Source organism: Pelecanus crispus, chromosome 6, assembly GCF_030463565.1.
Source record: "Pelecanus crispus isolate bPelCri1 chromosome 6, bPelCri1.pri, whole genome shotgun sequence".
Lineage (NCBI taxonomy): Eukaryota > Metazoa > Chordata > Aves > Pelecaniformes > Pelecanidae > Pelecanus > Pelecanus crispus.
In genome coordinates, this window is record NC_134648.1 from 31,084,486 (window position 1) to 31,110,018 (window position 25,533).

The 25,533-nt window shown below is 41.7% G+C and overlaps 1 protein-coding gene across 1 annotated transcript; it reads left to right on the top strand.

Annotated features, from left to right (window-relative positions):
* Positions 1–248: 248 nt before the first annotated feature.
* On the top strand, positions 249–19,646 carry CHP1 (calcineurin like EF-hand protein 1). Its single transcript, XM_075712716.1, has 7 exons — positions 249–447; positions 5,897–5,969; positions 13,454–13,534; positions 14,839–14,966; positions 15,845–15,906; positions 16,977–17,099; positions 18,393–19,646. Exons 1-7 carry the CDS (start codon positions 381–383, stop codon positions 18,444–18,446), a joined length of 588 nt encoding a protein of 195 aa, XP_075568831.1. The 5' UTR covers positions 249–380; the 3' UTR covers positions 18,447–19,646.
* The last annotated feature ends 5,887 nt before the right edge of the window (positions 19,647–25,533 follow it).

The window sequence follows — 25,533 nt, forward strand, 5'->3', positions numbered from 1 at the left end:
CGGAGGCCGCCCCGCGCGCCGCCTGCTGGGAGCGGCAGGCCGCTGCCGCCGCCTCGGCCGCAATGGCTCCGCGCCTGCGCCTTGGCAGCGCGTGCTGTGCGCGTGCGCGCCGCGTGTCTGTCGGCGGTTGAGGGGCGGAGCGGGGCGGGGCGGGGCGAGGCGAGGCGGGCGGCGGGGGCCGGGCCGGGCCGGGCCAGGCCGGACGCGGCGGGCGGAGCCGTAAGAGTCAGTGCGGGCTCGCCTTCCGCCTCAGTGCACTGGGCGGCCGTGTTTGGGGCCGTGCCGGCAGTGGCTCTGGATATCGTCGTCGCTGTTTGGCTGTGTAACTCTCCCCGGCGCGGAGTGCGGCCCTTCCCTTCCCCTCAGGCCCAGCAGCGGCAATGGGTTCCCGGGCGTCCACGCTGCTGCGAGACGAGGAGATCGAGGAGATCAAGAAGGAGACAGGCTGTGAGTGCGGGGACGTGAGGCGAGGCGGGCCGGGAAGCGCTGGGGGGGAGGGGGGCTGGGTGCCCGGAGCGGGGCAGCGCCTCGTCCCTCAAGCCGGGGAGGCGCCTCGGCCGCGCCGCCGTCTGTCCCCTCGCGGCTGCGCGCCGAGCCGTGCCCGGGGCGGCTGGCCCTGCCTGGCGAGGGGAGGCGAGCGCGGCCGCTGCGTTCCCAGCTGGGCACTGCCTGGTCCTCGACGGCTCTGGGCCGGGACCCCGCTGTCCCCAGCGACCGGAGGCGGACATGCTTGGTAGGCCTGTGGAAGCCTGGGAAACGCCTCTTGGTTCGCCCCCCACCCCACCCTGCTGCCGGTCGCCGCGCAGGAGCGGCCCTGAGGGGACGGCGGCCGCGGCCCGGGGCTGGCAGGAACCCACGGGCGACGTGTCTCCTTTGGTATTCCTCCGGTCTCCTTCTTGCGTGGGGCTGGCAGCAGCCGCCGGCTGTAAATACGGCTGCTGGTAGCTGAGGTGCTCCTTGGGCTGGCCTGAACGCGACGGGGGCAGCTGCGGGGGCTGGTGTTTGGTTGACACACCAGAAGGCGAAAGCTGTCTTCCAGCCAGCCGGGATTTGCGAGTCCCGGCTCGGGGCTGTGCGAGGGTTGCGGGGGAGACCTCGCGTGGGAGCCATTACTGTGGCTTAAGGAGGCGAAGATCAGCTGTGCAACGGCAGCGAGATCTGAGTGGGGAGGGAGAGAAGCGGCGCTCTTGGTATCTGCAGTATTGCATTTGGTCAGAGATAACCCGTTGGATTTTGAGGAGTTACCTGCCTCTGTGTCTGGCGCTTGAATTTCTTGCTAGCAGCTGGCTTTAGCTCGAAAAAGCTTGCACTGTATAGTAAATTTGAAAAAATGTTACTTGTTTCCTAGGCTGTTGCTAAAGTTGCCTTAAGGGTATTCAGAATGAATACTGAATGGCATTTAAAACAAAAAGGAGGTAACATAACTTGTGAAAGTTGGGTATGGTTAACTAAAACAAATTGAAAATTACCATGCTAGTCAGCAATTGGGAGAGCATTATTCAAGCTGGACTGTAGTATATAGCTACTTTACCTTATAGTATTTGATCCAGTTGTTCTCCATAAACATAAAGTACCTTAGAAAAGGTAAAACTTGGTGTTGCTGATTTGGCTTGATAGAATGATTGCCTATCTGAGAATTCTAGTAAATACTGAATTATAGTAAATGGAGGTTGCCCTCCTAACTAGTTGGAGAGGGGAGGTCATAACATCATAGGTATCGCTTTGCTGTTTGTTTTTCCCCCTCGGGTAAACAAGGTCTTTCCAGATCACATTTGTTTCCTGCTTATGCTTGCTGATCTGTTCTTGCTACATGAAAATACTTTCCTCAATTTTCTTTCCAATAGAAGTGGTATCATATATTCATTTTAGGTGATGGTTTATTTGTGTCAGGAAGATGAGTGGCTACAAAAAAGGAGTGGAAGAAAATTAAGACGGTACTGGCTAGTGTAATGGACAGCTGAGTGAGTTAACATAGTTTCCATGCTCCTTTTTCCATCTGTCAAGGGAACCTTCTACAGGAAGGCTATAATATGCAAGTAGGAATGTCAAAGTCTGATTATCCAGCAAGAACTTACTGGTTTGGGTGTTTTTTCTTTTTAATCACAAAAATCGTAGCGTAAAGGTAGCCTCACCTCATTTATAAAGATGTTTTAAAAAACAAAACGCAAATCTGGAGTGTTCTTCCAAAAGGTTTTACTTTTTTAGCTTGTGCCAATGTTTGATTTATTGTCAGTGGTGTTTTATTCCTAGAATTTTAGTTACATGATAGTTAAAGAAATACCATTAAGTTGGCTATATAGGCATTCTAAGCAATAAAACCACTTGGCTCTAGTTAGCCTCTAAATGCTTTTCTTACAGCTTCAAAGTGGGGAGCTTAAGGTTGTGATCGGCAGATTTAAGCTTTGTGGCCTGAGTTTGGTTCATTGTCCTGTGTTTTTGCTGTTCAATTTTATAAGTAATAGCACTTTGTTAATCAAGCATTGCTAATCTCTGACTCATGCTTGCTTGTAAGTTATCACAGCATGTCTCCTTGACTTTATCAAATCCTCCCCTCCCCCCATCTGTAACCATAGTCTAGGAATGTGATTTTCCTCTGCCTTTTATATTTCTCTAGGTAGATGGAAAATTCCACCAAGCTCTTAGCATTGTTATATACTTCATATAGGTGCAGGGTACAAGTTGGGGGGGAAAAAAAAACCCAGGATGCTGGTTTATCTGGAACAAAGTTCACAGGGAGAATGCTAACTTAGTGTTATTGAATAGATTATCCTGTGTTTTGTTAGGAACTTGATGCTGATGATACTTTACCTACAACACAGTTTGAGAAAGGGACTTTCTAGGTGTGAAACAGTTTGGCAGAACTACATGTCCATCTTGAACTGATGTTCTGCTAAGTGCTCCTAAGGATTCTTTTTTTGGCCTCCATACTGTGAAACATGACTACTTCTTCAGTTCATCTGGGATAAGTATGAAACACTGAACAGTACACTTAATCAATTTGATTGAGTTCAAGTATGGAATTATGCAACTTCTCTCGTGTTCAATTTTATGTAGCTCAAAACTGAATAGCTAATGACACTAACATGAGTGATAAACCGTATGTTAATGTTCTTTAGCTGAACAGCTTAAAAAGATATCTTTTAGGGAACGTGAGAAGCATAGTCTTTCAAAAGCCATACAATGATGCTTAATCTCTTGAATGAAATCTAAGTTTGGATTAAAGTTCTATATTAATTTTTTTATATTGTGGTGAAAACACTTCTTAGCATAATAAGTTTAGAAACATCTGCAAAGGTAATGTTTCCAAGAACTGGGGAATAACATGTCCACTAAAACCTCTACTTAGTGACAGAATCTCTGTCAGGTTCTCGGTAACAGGTGTAAGCTTTAAGTTGACAGTCATAAATCATATACGATGTTGTATGGAAATTGTTTGCTTTGCATATAAACATTTTGAAATTTGAGTTTGAAAAAGCCTTCCAAGTAGTCCTAATTGCTTTTGTATTTCAGTAACAACTATAAGAAACAGATGAGAGGTCCAACATTTTGCTTGTCTGCATTCTGTTGCAAGCTTTTGGAAAGCCACTGGAATGTAACAATATTCAAAGTATTTGTTTCACGTCCTTTGTTCCCATGTTTTGAAGCAGTCTGCCTAAAGATTGATAATAAACTAATGCTCATATCGGAGCTTAGGGGAAAACATATTTTAACAGGTGATGGATTTTCTGATGGATATTTATATATTTTCTAAGTATATAAATATATGATATTTATATGAGTTTATGCTAATGTTTTAGATGAGTTTCAGAATGTCTAATTGCAAAAAAAACTTTCTCATGATTTAACAGAAGTAAAATAGAGGGTATAGCTCCTATTTTAGAGGTCTTGACTTAAATTTTTAGAAGGACCTTAGTGGGATAGTAGTATAGATAAAATCATGTTTCAGCTAGTTTTAAGCCTTAACCTTTGATTTTTAAGAAGCAGTCAGAAATTGCAGATCTTGTTTCTGGTTCTCCTATGGTCAGCAGGGAATGTAAAAATCTTTACCTCACATGAGAAGACTCTGAAAAGTGTCTCGTGATGCAGCTTCATGAGGGATGAGAACCAAAAAGGAAATTATGAAAGAATACAATGGTGGACCTGAATCATCTTCCTTTCTCATATAGCTATGATACGCTTTTTGTCTAGTATGATGTTACCAAACACCTCTTCTGTTGATAGCTATATACTGTTTATCACACACTAGCTGTTATGGAGGTATTCAAAAAATGGAGTTGCTGACATTAGTTTGGAAATGGTAGCTGAGTAGAATTCTCATCACCCCTTTCCTTTCCAGGGAGGAGTGGAGTACGGCATTTCTTATCAGAGGTGTAACTCCAGGCTATTCTTTTTAATCATCAGTTGTTGTTATTGCATGTCATATCTAAAACACTAAATCAGAAATGCAGAAATTTGAAGTCTTTAAAATACTGGTGCCTGCTCTCTATGTGTGTGTTGCTTAACTTGAAATTGAGCAAGCTGCCCAGCCTGATTGTAGAGAAGTTGCCTTAGGTGGAACTGAGCAAATTGCCCAACCCTATGCAAAGAATGAAAGTTGCTGAGGAGACAAGGGGCGGGGGGGGGTGGGGGGGGAACCCAACCCAACCCAACCCAGTTGCTGGCAGGTCATCCTAAAGGAGGGAACAGTTGAACCTAAACTAATAGCCTGGAGAAAGAACAAACCTGAAAAAAATTTGCCTCAGTTGTCACAGATCAGACAACTGCTGTGCAGCCTGTTCCCAAATAAGTCTTAGCAAGTAACAAAAGCATTGTACGTGTACTGTTGAAGGCTTTTAAAACAATTGAATCTGAAAATGACACTAAGTCCTAGTTTAACATTGTAGAAAATCACACCTTGACTTGAGTAAACATTAAAATTAAATTCAGTCTTATTTCATGTGTTTATTAACTTCATCTGAAGAGGCTCTGAAAAACCAAGACCTTCTGTAGGGAATTCTTTCAGTGTTAAAGGAATTGCCATTCTGCATAGGTTTAACCTGTTCCCATCATGGACTGTTCTAAAGATCTAGATGTCTAGTATCTTGGGTTGTCTAATATCTTGGTAATGTTGACACCATGATGCTAAACTTAATACTGACTTTGGAATTTCTGTTTCAAATTGCAGATTTAAAAAGTCTGCACTAACTTCCTGCTTTCTTTGTGTCCCAACTCCCTCCCAAACTTCTTTAGAAATAGGCTTTTTAATTTTATCTCACTGTCCTAGAAGCCTGGAAATCACTTTAGTGAACCCCAATATGAACAAACTGTTTAGATCCAGGCAGTCCTGTAAAGGAAGAAAAGTGATCAGGTGTAAAGTCTCTCTAACCACTTTCCAGATGCAGAGAAACTGTGTACACTTTCCATCTTTAGATGGAAAAAGACAACAGAAGTAGAGATAAGCAAAAGAAGAGGAAAGATAATACAGCAGAGGTCTGTGGTGTCATGTATGATGTAGGGGACATCAGTGGAGGCTGTGTCCAGATTATTTCTAGCCATAAAGGAATTAAGGGAAATACAGTGGAACTGTGAATCAATTTTTTTCTCTTTAACTGCCATTTACTGAATCAGATAACCAAAGAATGTTAGAGACCAAAAATATAAATGGGTAGAAGGCAGAGTTAGACAAATTTCTGAGGAATGGGCTTATTTGTGGATTCTTGAATATTAATATGCAATTTATAGCTCATGAAGTCCCTAAACTGCTGACTGCTATGTGCTTCCAATGTAACTTGTTTTGTGCAATCTTTTTTTTTGAACACAGCTTCTGGCAACAGAGTAGCTCAGTGTAATGAGGTCTGTTCCTATGAGGAAGCATTGACATGCTAATTTGTGTTTCTTCTTTCTTTTTTTTATTCAGTCTCCCACAGTCAAATCACCCGCTTGTACAGTCGCTTCACCAGCCTAGACAAAGGAGAAAATGGCACTCTTAGGTGGGTATTGTCACTAATTCAGCTGTCTTTGTATTGACACATATCTGTTATGGTGGCTTGCTGTTGCAGGATGCCTGCAACGTTTTCCTCATATGGCGAATCAGTGAGGCTACTATAACAGGTTCTTTCATACCTACTGTCTACATGGACATTCAAGTTTGTTCCCTTTTGTGAAAGGTCAGGAGAAATCTGATTGTTGAACTGAGGTGCTGTAAATACCAGTTGTCTTTACTGTAGTGCTGAAGGCTTGTAGAAGTTAATACAAGAATTCAAGGTCTTAAAACAAATGTTCAGAAATGTTAAACCATGTTTTTAGATTGTTATTGCTTACCTTTCTTGATATGTTACTTCTAATAATTATTACAAGAATGGATCCACTGTGTCTTCTTCATCCAGGTTTTCATAACAAGAAGATCATTTGTAGCTTTGGGAGCATGGGCTCTTAATGTGTCTTGTAACACTATGTTGATCTGCAAGCCCTTTACTATTCTTAACTTTGCATCTCTTGTTGAACACCCATGTCTATTATTATGCTCAGGAATAAAAAGAAAGAGCTGGAACAGAGTCACTGTGACTAAACAAATACACATTTTATTCTTTAAAGTAGTAGTGCAAGTGTTTGTCTTCTGTCTACAATTTGAAAACTACAGAAGTGAACCCATTTCTTACAACTTAATCAGTTAAATAAAGATGAGGCTTAAACTTTACCTGCAAAACATTTTTCACTTTGATGGACTGAGTCTGCTGGAAAGAGTATTCAACTGGAAGATAAACTGTAGTGGGATGATTGCCTGTTAAAATATGTCTCTGCCTGCTGTCTTTGTTCTCTAGCCTTCCTCACTCTGGTTATTGTATTGTGTGTTGGTATTGGTTTGCTCTTTATTTACTGAACTGATTATATTAAATTGCTTATTCTCTTTTGATGTTGCCTACAGAGTACATTAATATTATGGAAACATAGGGAAACAAATAAGAGCTGTTCATGATTGTACCAGGTGTGCAATTTTGTGACCAACATAGTTGGTCTAAGACTATAGAAAAGCAATAGGCTTTCAGTGGCACTGTGTTGATGCTGGTACTCAAGGCACATCTTTGGAAACTAACCTACAACTTTGAAAACTTGCCAAGCAAAACAACAAAAAAGGAATCTGATTGGTTTTCGGGTGGATTTTGTTTCCCATTCACCATATAGCTGTTATGCCAGAACCAGTGCACAGGGAAGCTGGAGAGAATGCAGGAGAGAGTAGGAGGGGGACCTTGTTGTAGCATAATATATGGGGTCTGGCTAGGATGGAGTTAATTTTTTCATAGCAACTCCATCCCAGTAAACCCAATAAACATAGAATCAGGGATCACCTGGAGTTTTGTATATGATCTTGCAAAATGTGATTGTAGGATGTGCTATAAAGCTATAAAAGCTAGACCTACGTATAAACCAGCCAAACTATAAAGCTACAATCACTGCTTAGAAGATGAAGGTTATAAGTTGTAAGATACACTGCCTTTGGCGGTACTGCTGGCTTACTGCAGTTTCCTTTCTTGAAGGAAATGTGCAGTTCCTTCTGGTGCCACAAATTGCTGACTTCTCAGTTAACATTTAAGTAATTGGTTGTGGAGCTGTACTGTAAACAGGACTACTGAGTGATGATTTTTGGTCAAAAATGCTCTCCTTCCCCTTCTGGTTTGTGTAGATATTTTTAAGCTGACTCCAGTGATTTGGATTGTGGCAATACTGTAAATATCTGGACTTGCATAGCTGAAGGGATGACAAAATGGATTGTGGGTGTGGTAACTATTGGCTTGGGATGGGATGGGCAGGAACTTCCTAAGCCCGGTCTGTCACCGAAGCCAATGTATCATGTAAATTGTAGCATTGGCTAGTTGGCAGTTGTGACATACAGATCAGCTGATGATATTGTAGGTAAGGTTAATACTGCTTATGTCTCAAAATTAAATTACTTGAAAGAAAAACACTAATAGCCTTTTCAAACTTTGCATGTGGGTTTAGTCTTCACTGATGAATAAAGGTGATGGCTGCCAGACTAGCACAATTTGAACCTAGCACACACTCTTCCTCAACTCTTCCCTCCAACTTTAAATTCACCTGTTGAGTCCATAAAGTTTGTATAAACTTCAAAGTGATTGTACTCAGTTTACCTAAGAGGAGTAATTAATTAAATATGCTATGAATGTCTGTTGCACAATGCTTAGTTTCATGGTCTTACATATCAGGAGGAGTTTGACTTCCATTGTCGATAATCACGTGGTACTTGGGAAAGGAAGTGAAGTTGTTTGGAAAATCCCCGTAACTGTGCAAACTGTGATCCATTAACTTGCAGTCTTGGCCTCTTAAGCATAGCCTGCTCCCAAATGTGGCTGACTTAAAGTGGCATTCAGATTTTGAAACCTGTCCTGGCACCTACAATATGTAGAAACCATCAAGTTTAAGTAATGGAAAACTACTTCATGAAGAAAACAATGAAGGGGGAGGGAGGACTACAGCTAGGAAGGTCATAAATGTTGGTTTCTGAAATACTGATCAAAGAGAATTTGCTACTTTGAGACAAGTGAGATGAAGTTATCACTTATTACCACCAGACAGTTCAGAAGGCATGTCTTCTGTTTGTTTCCTGTGAGCAAGAATGATTGTTTCCATAAGGATGAGTTATACCTTTGACTTACAAATCAGACATGACAGCAATCAATCCTGTGACTATGATCAGGAAAAGAAGTGTTAGGCAGTTCTTTGTGGCATGAAATAAGTCTTCAAGTGTGTGCCATTCTTCTGAAGAAGGGGGAAAGCTGTGTTGTCCTTATTATCTATGTATTAAAAATGGGCAAGGTAAAGAGCACTTTGTACAGAAGATCTGGTAGATGATGATTAATCCTGGTGGTGTTGGTTAGAGAAGACAGGTAGTTCATTCTGGAACTATAATCAAAAGCTGAAATCTTTCCTAGCCAGATGTTTCTATCCAGCATACCTATGTGCAGTTTCAAGGCACTTTCTTTTTACAGAGCTATATAAATGAGATGTAAGAGAAGGGTATTGATGGAGACAAAACTTCATATATCTTGTTTTGGCTTTTTTTGCTCCCCCTCATCTTCTAAATGACTACAGCCATGGTTACTGATTAAATCTTAAAAATTCTTTAAGTGTAGAAAAATGTTATATTTTTCCTTAGCTTCGCTTTTCTTAAACAAAATGAGCAAGCTCCCTCAGAGTTACACCATCTGAATGAAACCAGGTTGTAAAAGCCAGGACAAAACTGTTCCTTTTTTGTCACCTTTGATTTCAATATTGTGACATGCCGAGTTGTCAGAATAAAAGGTTGATACCCTTGGATGTCCATAGCTACATGTAAATTGTGAAATCAGAAACATAGTTGTTCTGCCTATATCCTAACTGTAGGTCAGGAGGAAACCACTGTACATGTTTTCTTCTGTACATTCTGATTTCCAAGATGAGGAAATTGAAGCATATGGTCATGAGAAGTATGTGCTTGCTTCAGTGAGTCTCCTTGTTGGGCTGGTACTGAAGTGTACCCACACAAGAATACATCTACTCCAAAATTTATCTCCTAGTAAGTAGCTCTAGACAGACGTGTGTAGAGCTGTAAAAGGAGATACTTGTCTAAACTGCTACTTTTGCATGTAACTTTTGCATGGTGCCTCCCACTTACAGTAGTTTCTTCTGCACTGGGGAAATGACAGGTTAAGCACTACAGAAGTATTTTTTACTGTACAGCAATTGGTATAGCCTGGTGAGAGTGGAAGAAGGAAGGGAGGGCAAGTATTTTGGAAGCTGATACATGCGGAGAATAGCCACAGTGAGCTGTTTATGCATATCTCATGCTTATGAAAGCTGGTCACAGGATGGTGTCTCCTGGACTTCAGAAAGCCTCTGATCCTGAGAGAAGGGTAATGAGAACTAGCCAGGCCATCTGTTAATCTTTGTCAGTGAATTGAATGATCTCAGTCTGGGAAGACTTCAAAGTAAAACATAAAAGCTAGCTCTCTGCATGTGGAATCCTTTACCTTCGCTTAAGAAAATGCGAAGGATTTTTAGCTTTATCTAAAACAGACAAGACAGGCAGGATATGGATTTGGATTGGAGAATGGCAGAGTACTAGAATAGTCTCTATACTTCCATCCTCAACCCTGCTTTATTCACACTGCTTGCCCCCCACCCCATTGCACATATAATTATCACCTTTACTTTTAGCATACTTCTTGGCCTAATGTTTATAAACCAATTACTCCTCTGATAGTTAAGTGACTTTTTAAATTTGTGTAGAGCATGTGTGAGGATGAAGTTAGATGAGATGGCTGACATGGCTGTGAAGGAGGAGGGTACCCATCCTCTTTCCCTATCATTTCTCCAGGCCCCCAGCATCTCTTTGTCAGCCATAGTGCTGTTAGATTTTTGAAGTTTTTTTTGAACTGCTACAAGTTTCTAATTCAACAGAAATATAATTGGGAGGATGGAGAGGAGGAGGGTGGGGAGCTTTTTGGGGGGTTATTGAGATACATTAGACCACCAAAAGCTCTGATGAATGACAGAGCTAATGTTAGCAAGGGAAGGGAGCAATGAAACCTCTTCGGTGGTAACATGTTAAATCTGTTTGACCGTCTTGCATGAAACACCTTACTTCAATTATTTGCCTTTTTCAAGAAATTTCTTGGTGCCTATATCCTCTAGGCATTTTTACTTTCCCCTGCCACTTCTGTTTTGCATATGGTTTGTTTTCTCTCCACTGTTTTACTTTCCCTCAGCTCTAGATAGCTCTCCCCCCCTCATCCCTGTCGAGGGAACAGTACTCTCTGCTACTGTCTAGAAGTAAAAGAAGGATGAACAACCAGAAATAATGGAAGAAAAAAAAGTGTCTAGTAGGTTTCTTGCAGCCTTTAGGGTAAGGCAGAGCCACCTTTACGGCAGGGATCTGCTGTGTGCCTTGGAGGGTATACTCATGCTTAGAAAAACTTTTCTTGCTTAGAATCTACAATTTCCTTACTGCTAAGTATGTCTAAGCGTGACTACACTGGCATATATATTAAAGGGTTGGCCTGCATAATGATAACATGCAGTTAAAGGTTGCTTTGCATGTTACATTTAAGCAAGGATTTAATAGAAGCCAGGTTCCTGGAAAGGTATGTTAAAGAGCCTTGTTACTATGGCACATGAACACAGAAGTAGTAGAGGGCATCAAACTTCCTGCAAGCTCCAGCCTCAGCCAGGTGAAGTTGGTCCCTAGTGACTGCAGGAAGCCTTAGTTTATAAAGTGGAGAATAACTTGCATCATGCATTCATTTACTTTTATGGCTGTTACAGCTATTTCAGTTATAACGCTCACTCAGTAATGTGCTCTTAATAAGCAAAAATGGCCTACTGCAATCCTGATAATGACAGGACAAATAGATTTGAAACATGGGGAGTTATTTGTGGTTAATTGTTAATCTCCTGTTAGAAAGCAGAACAACTGGAGGCTGAAATGCTGAGTGTAAATTGAGGCTCAATACTAAGAAATAGTGATATGCAAGTAAAAAATTCTGAAGCATTAGGATTTTGCTCTAAGTAGAAGAGAGGACAGCTGCTGCTTTTAGCTTGTAAATGTTAGCATTGACACTGGAGTCCTGTGTTAAAATTTTGTTACTAGGACATAGGTTTTCCACATCACTGCATCTCCTGCCTAAATTGCTAATGCATACTTTGCCCTTCAGCTATAGCTTAAAATGCAGCAGTCCTGAAGGGTCTGGTAACATCTGTGTAACATGATCAACTTGTTAACTTTCCCCATTAAAAATAGTTCAGACCTGGTCAGAGCAGAAGTTTGCTGGGATAGTTTAAAAATATGGTCAGGTTGCTCTATTAGAAGGTCAAACAGTTTAACTATGTTGTAACAGGTATTTATAATTGGGACTCTTAACAGTGCTGTGGTGTGACTGGGTGCAAGGAGTGCTTTAGAATGCATTTGAAACTAGAACGACTTGCTTCTGTGCCTTTCCCAGGCTAGACTAGTAATAAGGTTAGCGAATTCCCTTTTTTCCCGTCTTTAAGATCACGGTATTATAAAAGGCCACTATACTTAAATAATTTCAGAATCTGTTTGTGTTTACTTTATTCTGCCAGTTTTCTTGGTGTAATGACATCACGAATCAAACCTTGTTGCTGGTTCATTTAGTGAGCATGGGTTTCAAAAGTAGCAAACATTTAGTAACCAAGTCTGAGACTTTGACCCAAACTTCAAAACGAGCAGGATTGCATTCAACTTGAAGGGAATTGCCAGTATTTCTGGAGACTGGGCAGGAAATGTCAAGTTATGCATCCAGACAGAACAGTGGTTTGGTTTTGTTTTTTTTTTTTTTAACAGCCTTACCCCATTGCTGTTATCTTTGCAATTTAAAACCTAAATGATTACAGAGTACATCTTGTACTAACTGATAAATTGCTGTACCCTGTAGCGTGTGTGGGGGGACAGACTAAAAACCAAAACCAAACCTGTTGAATGAAGTATTCACTAAGACAGACTTGGTGTGTCTGCCTTGGTCACACCAAGACTACCTCACTTTCCTGTCAGTGGCATTCTGTTAGGTTGAAAGAAAAGAAAAATTATTGGTGCAAACTTCTACTCAATTGAATGAACCCTATGTTCATGTCACACTGATCTAGAATGTGTTTACATCAGTACAGCTCATGATGTTTTCCAGATCAGAAAAAGCTATAACAATGTAAGCATAGCTATGCTTATACTATACTGTGTACCTATAATCATGAACAGAAAGGAGAATGGCTGGCAAGAGCAGTGAGTATTTGCAGTGTACTGGTGAAGTTGCATCTGGTATACAGGTCCCTGTCAAAGTCTAAATTTACCACTTTAAAATAGGGGTGCTGCTTGCTTGAAGCTAAAATAATCTGAAATTTGGCATTTATAAGAAGATATAAAGTTGTTGCATTAAACAAACAAAAAAATCTGTTAGAATATGCAGATCACCTGTGGTTTGTTTGGAGGAATATGGTATTGTCCTGGAATCTGGAATGGGGTAGTCTGGAAAAATCATGCCAACTCAAATGATTCAGTACCAAAATAATTATTTTTTTAAAAAAAAAAAGTTCATTTTCATTTTGAAGCCATATTTTCCTTCATAGCCATTTCAGAAGCTTTCCTTTCCTTAAATTGCAAACTAGTTGGCATTGTTACAGGAAGGTTTCTAGCACAAACAATGTTAGCATCTGAGAAGGGCTGTTAACATCATACATTACAAACTAGCAGTGTTTATTTAATACAGGCTTGGCATTGTCTTTTGCTTTGTTTTGTGCCATTAGTCATAGAGGAAAACATGATTTAAAGAGTTACATTTTAAAAACCACCAGGTGTCTGCTGCAATAATAGAACTCAACGGATGTTTCACTGTGAATTCTTTTTAAGCAACTTTTTCTCCTCTGATTTCAACTTTATGCAGACTTCTTGTGTTCTTGCTTTATTTAGCCGTGAAGACTTCCAACGGATTCCAGAGCTTGCCATCAATCCACTGGGAGACAGAATTATCAATGCCTTCTTTCCAGAAGGGTGAGTTCCAATGGACTGAATTTGTGAGCAGGCATAAAATTTGTAGTTCGTCAGAAGTTTTGATAGAAGTGAAATTTTGGTAATTAAAGCACAGAATTTGAATATACTAATAATTGAACACCTCAAACTTGTCATGGAATGTATGTGGGTACATTGTTTCCTGAGCGTTTTCATTCTGTAATGAGGAATACTTCACAACCTTACAAGGTTTTGTGTGCTTTATTCATTGACAAACTCTGCTGTCATGTCACAGTTTTCTAACTCTTCTTGCTGTGCTACTCTACACTTCTAAAGAAAGTCAAGGGCATAATAGACTTTGGTTCTTAAAGTAAATTTGTAGCAATACTATTTTATGCTAAGTAGTATTGCAATTAACTAATTCAGTCTTGTTTCTCACCTTTCAGCCTCTAAGTGTACCTTTGTTATTAGATCAGCTTTTTGTTTGTTTTTAGTTTTTGATCACATTTAAGACATAGCTTATGGCACTTCTAACTTAAATCCAAAGAGATGATCAAATTTGCAGTATTGTCTCTCTTCATTATACCTCTAGATTGTTCCTTGGAATCTGCTGCCGTTCTTGAACACATTTGTCACTAGTGATTGATGAAGATTGGATTGTCTAATCAAGTCATAATATCAGCTAATACCAGGCAGGGTTTCCTGAATAGAAAGCAGGAGTCCTGGAAAGTACTTACATAACTGCTTCCCACAGAAACTCTAGAGAAGAGAGCTATTTGTCAGGGAGCGGCGAGTGATGGCTGCCCCACAGGCAGAAGGCAAGGGTGACAGCAAAGCTGGCAGGGGCGATGTACTCGCTGACAAAGGGAACAGTACCTGAACAAGAAAAGCAGAGCAGCTCCAGTTACTGTTGTCATGTCAGCCAACAGGCCAGTGGTTGCTAGACAAGTTGACAGTGGTGAAGCAAGTCTCAGGTCAATCCAGGGAATCAGGGTCCAGATCAGCAAGGTACGTTGCCAGACTCAGGCATAGCTGTGGGATAGCTCAGGAAAGGGCCAAGGGTGAGGGCTTGAGCTTAAATAGAGCTTGTAGGCAAGGCGAGGGGAGCTTTCAACAAGACTTCTCACAGCTTCTTTTTTCACACATCATATTTCACAACAGTGTGATCCCAGGTTGCAACTGCACTGTGTCAGAGCTGGGTTTGAGCATAGGCAGCCAAACCCTGAGGAGGTGGGAGTGGAAGAGTGTGCATGGTATTAATGCTTTAGACATCCATACCCTTCTTTACTGAAATAAAGAACTTGTATAAGCTATGCTAAAACTGACCTGCTGAAATGCTTACATAGAGAGGACCAGGTGAATTTCCGTGGATTCATGAGGACACTAGCCCACTTCCGACCTATAGAAGATAATGAAAAGAGCAAAGACCAGAATGGACCAGAACCACTGAACAGCCGAAGTAACAAGCTCCACTGTAAGAAAGATGAACCTTCCTATAGAAGCAATTATTTTTCTTTTTTCGTTTTTCTGGGAAGGGAGTGAAGGGGTTTGGGGTCTTCTGTACAGTCATTCCTTGTGGAATGATACTGACTAATACCTGATTTTTTTTTTTTAATTAACTTGCAAGCTTACCTGTTCAGAATGTCAACAATTGACACATTCTTATATTGGAATTTGGTGGAATTGGTTGAATCTTGAGTAGTGTATATGCTTTTCCAAATGTCTCATAACAGAAGTGTTTCAAAATGGTTTGCATCTGAAGTTATTTCAGATTTAGAAGCCACATTCCATATGTGAATGGGCTTTTCTGGTTCTTTATCCAGTCTTACTTATGATACAGTGCTTTTTCCTCACCTTCAGCTGAGTATTTTGTTGAATATTTGGATGTCTGCCTGCAGTATGAGCAGAATGCTCTTGCTTGCTAATCAAAGTTGGCAACAGTCCTCAGAGCACTTAAAATTTCTGTCATATCTCATCCAGAATATAGTCAAAGAGAATGAATGGTAATGTAAAGATGGTTGGCTCTGAAGTTAAAAGATTGAATGTATCTTAGTGGTAATTATACTTCCATGATGCTGGGCTTTAAAGAAATACCTCTGCAAGCAGAGTGCTTATGAAAGTACTCATACTGAGTACTCAAGTCAGATTTTTCACTTCTTGGCAATAATGCTATTCCTGTATGTGGTAATAACACTTTATGGAACCAAACATTAATTTTATGGTGAATTAAAATTCTAAGCTAATTCTCTTAAAATGATTTATGAATACCTACTTTTTTTTTTGAGAAATGTATTGTTATGAAGAAAAATAATGGCACTTGAATTAAGCTGCTTGTTCTTTTCTTCCCTGTAGTTGCTTTTCGGTTATATGATCTAGATAAAGATGACAAGATTTCCAGGGATGAGCTTCTTCAGGTAAATAGCACAGGGCTGCTTTAAATGACTCCATTGTGACCTTCTCTGTGACTTCACACCCATTTAGAATGAAGAGGAAAGTTACAACAGTCTTCTCAAAAGAACCCCTGAAGGAATTTGGTGGCTAATTGCTTATCTCTGGTTTAAAGCTTTAGATATGGTATGAGACTTTAATCTCATTTGGTAGGCTAGGCTGTTCTGTCAGACTGGGAATGCTAGATTCAAGTTGAAACCAGAACCTTAGGCTAGGCAGATCCTATTGGAAATGATACCCAAATATCCAACAAATACACTAAGACCCTTAAGAACTACCTTCTATAACTTTCCAAGGTGCTTCTAACAGGACTTCACAGGGACAATCCTTGAGGTGGATTGTTTACCTGATCCTCTGTGCATCCTCTCAATAGAGTAAAACTTCTTGAAGTTGCAGCAAAGGTAATGAAAGTTCATCAGTGCTGTATATATATGACACTAGGCTTGAGCTAGGAGTAATTATATACTGCTAAACCTGGGAAGTAGACATGGCAATTTGTGGTTCCTGATGCAGGACAAGGATTTGCTTTTGACTGAAACTGCCCTCTTCTATCTGCACAGAAAATGCTTTGCTAACTGTGGAGAGTAATGGCAGTTATATTTGACCATATACTTCCAAGACTCCTGTAGGCAACTATCTCAAACAGCAGATACTCAATCAAATGTTGGTATGGGGATTTTTTGGGGGGAAAAAAAAAAAAAGACAAAAGCATTGGAAAAAAAAATGTACTCATTCCTAGTTCCAAAAGCTTTCTCATACTTCTACCTCTTGCTGCTGGCTAGTGAAAAAGCAGGATTCTTTGTCAAAGGTGGATACAAAAGGAAGCTGTCTTTCCTGAAAGCCTTGATGTACAAAGGACAAATAGAAGTCTGTCTAGAAACAACTTTCATGGAAATCCTCCAGGGTTGTTCTTGTATGGTGTTATTTTGACAGTATACATGAGAAAAACAGCACTAAGAATACATCTGTTCCTATGTCACTAATGGTTATTTTTTTTATTTAAAAAAAAAAATCTGGGGACTTCTGTATGTTACAGGTATTACGGATGATGGTTGGTGTAAACATTTCAGATGAGCAGCTGGGCAGTATTGCTGACAGGACAATCCAGGAAGCTGATCAAGATGGGGATAGTGCCATCTCATTTGCAGAGTTTGTAAAGGTTGGTAAACTACATTTTCAATGACTAAATTAAACTGCTCAGTAATGAGCAAGTCATTTAGACTTAAATGCAAATAGAAACAGAGAGGAAGTTGTTCAGATAGTCCCGCCTGCCTGTGTTTGGGCAAAGCAAGCCTTCTGGTAGCTCTTCTTCCCTTCTTTATCAGGACACTTTTTTGTATACTGTCAGGATACTTATAATTAGTCCATATGTTTCTTCATACTCTTACATAAGCTATAGCACTGAATATACTGCAGAATTTTCACTTTTTTCTTTTGCAAACACTTCTTTCTACACAGTAGCCTGACTAGCAGTTATAACAGAGTAGTAGTTCTGCTATAATTGTGTTGATAGGTTTTCACTTGTAGGTTTTATGCATTAGCGACACAACTAATATCAGTATTCAAGTTCCTAGCTCTAGTCCTTTGAATTACATCTTTTGTTAGTCACAAGCCATTATATAGTCAGTGGAGAAAGTTGTCCTATAGCAGAACAATTTCAGCTACCTAATGGGATGGTATTGACAAGAGGAACCAGACTCATCTTGGAGGCGGACAAAGATAGGACAAGAGGCAACAGAAACAAGTTGCAACATGGGAAATTCTGGATAGCTTTAAGGAAAACTTTTTACCAAGAAGGATGATCATAGGTGCTGAAGTTGTAGAACCTCCTTCCTTGGAGATACTTAAAACTGGACAAGGCCCCCATCTAGCTGGCTCTGCTTTAAGCAGGAGTTGAGGGAGTTGGACTAAAAGACCTCCAAAGGTCTTCTCAAACTTAAATTGCTCTGATCTTGGAACACTGAAGTCTACTGTGTGAAATAGCCTGGAGCAGACTAATGTCTTTGAACCTGAGTGTTAATAGCAATTCAGTGAATGAAGCTGCCACCCCAGTTTTACAATGATCTGCGTTAGTGATGCTGTGGTCTTGATTTTAGCTCTTCGATGACTGCTCATGCCCTTTCCTCTACGCTGTTCTCCCTTCTGTTTCCTGGTCATACATTCCCACACAATCTAATTGTGGGAATCCAAGCCTTTCTGGGCTCTTGGCAGACTGAAACTGCATTAGTTACATTTTGATTGGCAGCCTTCTTCGAGCTTTAATGGCTAAAGTTTCTTTCCTTGGAAGGACCTTAGTCCAGGATGAAAAATAGCAGTCTCTAGATGAAAGACTGGCATGCCAACTTGAAGGCATCCCATGTTCCTGCCCATTTCCTCTGTACTAGAGTAAGAAACTTTGTAGGAGAGAAGTATGTACAGTAACTTAAGTAGCTCTTTCTGAATTTTATTGCAGGTTTTGGAGAAGGTGGATGTAGAGCAGAAAATGAGCATTCGATTTCTTCACTGATGGATGGAGAACCTATTCCTTTCTACCCCTACTATATGATGAATAGAACTTCATTTTCTCCTTAGCACCTTCCCCTGGAGCATTGCTACTGGTGCATATACAATACATCTCCAACCCCTCCCTGATTTGTTCTACCAATGTGAACATTCCTTGTGCATCAGGAATAAAGGGAAATGGCTGCTGTGCAACTTGGAAAGGAGCTGCTTTTTTTTCTTTTAAAATCTTTTCCTTCCATTTTTATACCCTTTTTCCCTTGTCTCCTCCTGCACTACTATTTCAGCAAAAATGTGTCTCCTTATGTACTGCAGTTTAATCTACAAACTGATTCTTCCAAGTTCTGAATCTGAGAATGGAAAAATGGAAACACACCACAGAAGTGCCCTCTGAAATGGTCTGGAGATGAGCATCTACTCAAATACTAGGTGCAGTGATAATGATTCACTTTTGCTTCCAGTAGCAACACCACATTACAGCTGCCTTTTTTTCCTTTCCCATTTGGCTCTTTACATGCAGATTTGTTTCTTCTCTGCCTCAAAATCTGCCTTTTACTTGAGGACTTCTCAATTTCTATGGCTTCATTGTACAACTAGCACTGAATGCATGATGATAGCCTAGAGTACTTTGAAGTACTGTGAATAGATTTTTATTCTTTGTTGGATGAGTTCACAGGGACAATAGGAGAATCTGTGGTGGAGACAGGCTGTGGTGTCCTCAAAAGGAATAGGAATTCTGCACTAAGACACTTAAATTGTTCCAGTAGCAGATGCAGAAACTTGTTTCCTTCCTTTGCGTAGCTTGCAGGCTTGACAGCCAGTGGACCATGAAGTGTGCTCTCCAGGTTGCTTTGCTCTAAGATCCCTCTGCTCATTGAGGTGTGTTTGCCACTGAAAGTGTAAACTTGTTTACCAGTGTACATAATGCAAGAAAACTAGTCATGCCAAAATCTGGATTTGTAGTTCTGTCACTGCCCCATGGTAACAGTGCCATGAAACATAGTACTGATGGGGTTTTTTCTCTTTTAAATCATAGTGGCTGGGATAATCAGTAATTATTTACATTTCCCAGTAGGGAAGTCCTGGTCTGTTAGATTAGTGTTGAGGGTGGTAGCCTGTATTCATGAAAGCTCTGGCATAAGAATATCATTTTGGGAAGTACATATTATCCCAAATATTTCAGAATATTTTTCTACACAAATTTATTTGCAAGATGATTAATACCATTTAGTATAATGCTGATAAATTCAAGAGATCAAAATTATTGAGGGTTCAATAGTAACATCATTTTCTGTGGCTAGATTAGCAAATGATCTCATCTAGTTCAGCTGGAGCATCTTACAGTCAGGGAGGTCCTTCCAATAAAACCAAAAAAACCTGGGAGCTTCTTTATTGAAGAATCAGTGTTATAACTGCTTCTCTATGTCATGTGTTAACATTTCTGTAAATACTTACCAGTCTCAAACTACCCTCAAATGTGCATTTCCTTTTTTTCTCAGTTCCTTTAATCATCACTTGTGTTAAAGAATAAAATGCAAGTCTCTGAAGGATTTTTGATTTGGTTTAAATTAAGGAATTGCAAAGTGAAATGTTGCACCTCATTGTTTTGCAGAATGCAGCACAATTCCAGAAAAAAAGATGTAAATTAAAAACCTCTACTCTGTATGAGAAACACTAGAGTTTTATGACCATGTCGTGTAAAATAGGAATGTAACAATGTTAACATATTGAAAAGTAAAAAAGTGTCTGTAGGCTTTGTGATCTGCTTAAATGTAGGTGTTGCTCTCTTCTGGCTCTATAGTTGTAACCTACAGTTGTGCCTTATTGTCCCAGTGAGACTGGATATTGTATTTATCAATCCATAAATAAACCCTCCACTGTATTAAAAAAACCCACCCTATTCTTGTATGGTAATTGACTATCCTTTAATGACTTGAACAGTTAAATACCAGTAGAATGGTGCTAGCAGGCCTTATAGATAATTTTTTTTTATAACTGAGCTCATTTTCAGAGTATTAATAATCCTTCATTCTGCTGGTAGAGTGGAGGAAACTATTGCAAAACATGAGCTCCAGAAGAGGGACATGCACTCATGATACTGCACTATGGATCCTGCAACAACATGGTTCCAAACTAGGTTGTTTTTTTTTTTTTTCTTTCCCCTCCCCATAGTGTTGTTCTAATTAAAGGGTATATAACACTAATGGTAGTTTGTCATGTCTGTCCTTATAAGCCCCCACCTTCCAAATCAGGTATTTATACTAATGTGCTTTAAGGTGAACACAAATGCTCTAATAGCACAGTAAAAAAAAAAAAAAAAACCCAAACAAAAAACCACCACAAACAAAACCCAACTAAACCTCCTGCAATAAACACATACACCACCACCACCCCCCAATTATCAGAATGTAAATTTGCTGTTGGCTGTATAAATCACATTGAAACCAAATATCTTGCACAGATTTCAGAACACTGAATATTTAACCAGTAACTTAAAAGGTGGTAGACAGTGAAGTTTTATAGAGCTGAGATTTTAAATTAATGTTAAACTTCACTGTTCAAAACTAAGCTGTACAGATATAAGCACATCTCCATGAAAATAATATTTTTAGCATACCTGATTCCTTGTAGAAATTAAATCTTAAGTGTTCTAGAGAACAGAGGTCATCTGTGAAGGTTAAAGTCTGGAAGAGGGATAAGATTATCAGCTCAAAGGCAGAACTACTTAGTATTTCATCTTTGTCATCTGAAAAAGCCATGTATGGGATTATGGATTTAAGTACAGATGAACCATTTTCCAGTCTACTTGGCAAACAGGAAGTAAGGTCTATTTTTGAATCTGCAGATTCAAGTTTGTTCTTTTGAGAATCTCTGGATGGTTGGCTGCGTGCAGCCAATTAGTTTTCATTAAGTGTTAAGAGTGTTTTGAAGCATACAGAAAGCAGAAATAGGTTTGATAGCTAATCAATACTGAAAGGTGGCAAATGAGTTGACTTAAATAGCTGTAGGCCCATTAGCTTGGCATCGAGTGTGGGCAAAACCAAAGCATCTGAATACAGGATTTGACTCATGAGGAGCAGGAGTAAAAATAATGTTAGTTTCCATAACTTTACAATGGAAAATTACTTGAAAGGTCTGCTTTCAGTTCTTTGAAACTACAACTTCGGTTGTAAATAGTGCATCGATCCAATACTTGAGTTGGCAGAAGCGTTTCATTTAAGCTGACAATCTGCATTAAAACACTACATAGTAGAAAAGTATGCATTAGATGGATTAAGATTTCAACTGAAATGGCTTGTAGTAGTTGTCTGTGATGAATCACGGTTAAATGGGGGTGTTTCTCGGGAGTTTTCTGAATGGGTAAGTACTCCTCTTCACACTATTCAATGCACTCACCCGTCAGCTTGAAGTGTAAAATTACCGCTGCTAAAAAAAAAAAAAAAAAAAAAAAAAATTGCAGATGACACAAAAACCGGCAGAATGAATAAAGACAGTTATTCAGAGCAATCAAGATCCCTTGATAACGGCGGCGCTGGTGCAGGCGGGGGGGCGCGGGGGCCGGTGCCGCGCGGCGAGGCGGAGGGCAGCGCCCCGAGCGGTCACCAACGGCCGTAACGGCCGCGCCCCGGGGCTCTTGAGAGGAACCCCCGGCCCGCCCGGCGGGCCCTGCCTGCGAGGCGGGCACGAGTGGCGGCCGCGCGGACCTGGGCCCGCTCCCCGCGCCTCGGGTGCCGGCCTGCACGGCGGGCTCGGGGCGGGCGGCTGGCAGGGCTGCCGGAACGGGGCCCCCGCGGCCCCTCCGTCCCCGTCCCTCCCAGGACGGGCGGATCGCTAGGACCGCCGGGCCGGTGTGCCTCGCCCCGCGGGCCCTCGCCCGCCCCCGGCGGTGTAGGGGCAGGCGTTCCCTCCGCCGCGCCCCGCTCCCGAGCGGCTCCTTTAAATTCTTGTGGAGGTCACCGGAGGATTCGCCCCAGGCCAGCCCTGCTCGCGCGGCTTGAGCCAATCCTTTTCCAGGCGTGTTCCCTCCCCGGGGCCAATCAGGAAGGAAAGCCTTGGAGGCGGGAGGCCAGCCGCCGTGATGGACGGCGCTAGTGACCAATCACCGCCGAAAGTGGACGGCTGATGCATATGCGCGGCACCCAATAGGCTTGCGGCCGAGTGGGCGGGTCCGGCGTCGCCGGGCGCTGCGAGCCCCCCGTCGGGTGGCCGAGGCAAGGAGGGAAAGATGGCGGAGTAAGAGGAAGAGGCGGAGAGGCCGGGGCCGGCTGCGGCCCCGCGGCCACGGCCGCGCTCAGGTGAGTGTGGCGAGGAACAACGGCCCTCGGCGCGGGACCGCACCCAGCCCCGTGCCTGGTGCCCCGCTCCCTGATTGGGCTGGGCCCGGGCGCCCGCGCACCCGCCTCTCCGTCCTGCTCCGTGATTGGGCTGGGCCCGGGCATGTTCGCGCCCGCCGCTTCCTGAGGCGCGCTCCGCCCGCCGCCCAGCGCCGCGGCCCTGGGCCAGGTCGGGCCGGACCGGCGAGGGCGCCCGGGCGGCTCCCCGCCCGCCTCAGCCGGCAGCGCGGCCTCCGCGCTGGGGTGGCCCTGAGCGGGGCGGGGGGGGGGGGGGGAGGTCAGGTCCGTGTGGTGGCGGCCGGCGCCCCCCCCGGAGACACCTGCCGGGGCGCGGGTGAGGGAGTGGGAACGGGGCCGGTTCCACCCGCCCGCCGCCCTGAAAACTCTGAGTAACTTCGGAGCTGGGGGCGAGGGCGTGCCGCAGCTCCGGCGGGAGCGGGCGGGCAGCGGTGCCGGGCTGCAGCAGATGGCCGGGAGGGAGAGCCCGTTTCCTGCACAGCAATACCCTGCAGCCGAACGGGGAACAGCCGAGAACACGCTTTCGGTGAACAGCTGCAGCTGACAGCGTACGTGGAGAAGAGAAACCAAATGGATCATCCGAAATTAGCCTTTTTCATCCCCGGCTACAAAAATAGCACTGATTATAGTTACTCTTCCGTTATCGCGGTTATTCATGGAATCTGTGTGCTACATGGATTTTGCTAATCTGCTAATCTGAACAGTTATATCCGTTGCTGATGTCTTTATGTCATGCTGACACAGGAGTGCACAAAGGGGATGGCTTCCAAGTCATTTGACAAAACCAGGACTAATCAACAGTACAAAATAAGTTTTATGGAGAACGGAGAGATTATATTGATAGTGGATTGATTGTAGCTTTATGAATTCATGTGATTGTTGGTAATAAGGTGAAAAGGACTTTACACATGATGAAACATGTGAAACTATTACTAAAAACACTCTCTCTCCTTCCCGTGTTAGTAACATGCAGGTCAGGTACGCCCTAAATTTTTCAAAATTATTGGAGGTATTTTGTACTATAGAATCGCACTTTGTTTAAATTAAAAAAAAAAAAAAAAGGGAGGGGGGGAGTTCTTACTGAAAGCAAAAGGATTATGGTCACTAGCATGAGATTCCTTATGTTCTGTATTTGATAACAATTCTTTAAATCTTGAGTTTGTCATAGAATTCTAAGTGACTGCATTTTCAGCGTGCATGTCAGGTAAAACACTGAAGTGGTTAAATGAGAAGCACAGCTTTAGATCTTGTGGAGACGTGGTATGTTATCTTACATGAGCTAATAACGAAGTAGTTGTTTGTAACTGGTGAAATAACTCAAAAGAAATATGCTAAGTGTGTTTGCCACAACTAGTTCTGAAAGCAGTAGCTGCTTATGAAAAAAGTTTCCTAAGGGACATTTGACCAATTTCATGTGCTGTATTGTTCAGATAGTAACAGTAATAGCAGCTTATGAGCAACATAACATTAAGGCACAGTATGCTGCTACTGATGAATATTCCTACTTATAAATGTCTATGTATGAATTGTTAAAATATGCTAGGGCATTTGCCTTTGGCATATTACATATAAGGATAGTTCTGCTTTGTATTGTAATTAAAAGAACAGTAAGCAATCAACTTACTTTCACATGAAGTTGTACACTATTTTAGCAGTAAGTGAATTCATTTGGATTAATATTTATTCTTAATTGCTTTGAATGCACAAGAGCTGTGAGAAGTAGCATCTTAAAAAAAAAGAGAACAAAACATCGAATTAATTGTTTTGTGAATCATTTGCTGTTGGTTCCTCAGTCTCTCAAAGTCACATAGTGCTTTTCAGGTTCTTGAGGGAGGACTTGAATAGGAAGGGTAAGAACTGACAACATGAGAATGGAATAACTACCCTGAACTACAGGGCTAGGGCTCATCCGCTGACTGTAGTTTTTCTGAAGGTCCAGGTTCCTGTATTGTGCAGGGGGGTGGAAGCTAGTAATATTTTGGTGAGGATACTGGGAGTTTTTAATAATGTAAGCTCTGTGTGATGAGATAGTTCTGCTTATAACAATGCATTATTCTTCCAGTTAGGTTGTCAGCTCAGCATCCTTGAGAACAGTCATTATGCTTCCTTGCTACTGTGGTTTGTTATTAATATGAAAGAGTTGTTTGCCTTACTGGAGGCTGAAATTGTGTCCTTCTCAGTTCCTGTGAAACCAGGACATGTGTCTGTTGATGATAGCTTACTGTAACAAGGTCATCTATCTTCAAAATATGCACAATTAAAAAGTAGTTTCCGTAGTGCTGTATACTTAATGCTCCAGGTATAGGTGGTTAACCATAGGCTGTAGGCTGTTCTCAATAAAGTAGAAACCAACAAATTCCAGGGAAAAAGGAAATTTAGTACTGTGTAAACTACATTGTGGAATGAATGACATGTATGATTTTACTCCAGGAAATAGAATCATTTCTGAACAAAAACCTTTCAGGCGTGTTTTGGGTATATGCTTCTCCCCAGCCTGTTCTTAGTTAAGGTTTGCCTGTCCTGGGTCTTCCATACTTAGGCCCAATTCACTTGACCATCCCTTCCCTTAAACTAAAGGAAGGGGGTGGCTGTGATCATTTGAAAAGTAACATCAGCGTGTTTTACGTAGAATGTCTAAAAATGTTAACTAGTTCCTGGAAGGTACAGCTAATCTTTTGGGTCTTGTGCAGATAATCATGTATGATCTGGATAGCTTCCTAGATGCAAATTTAATTTCATTTG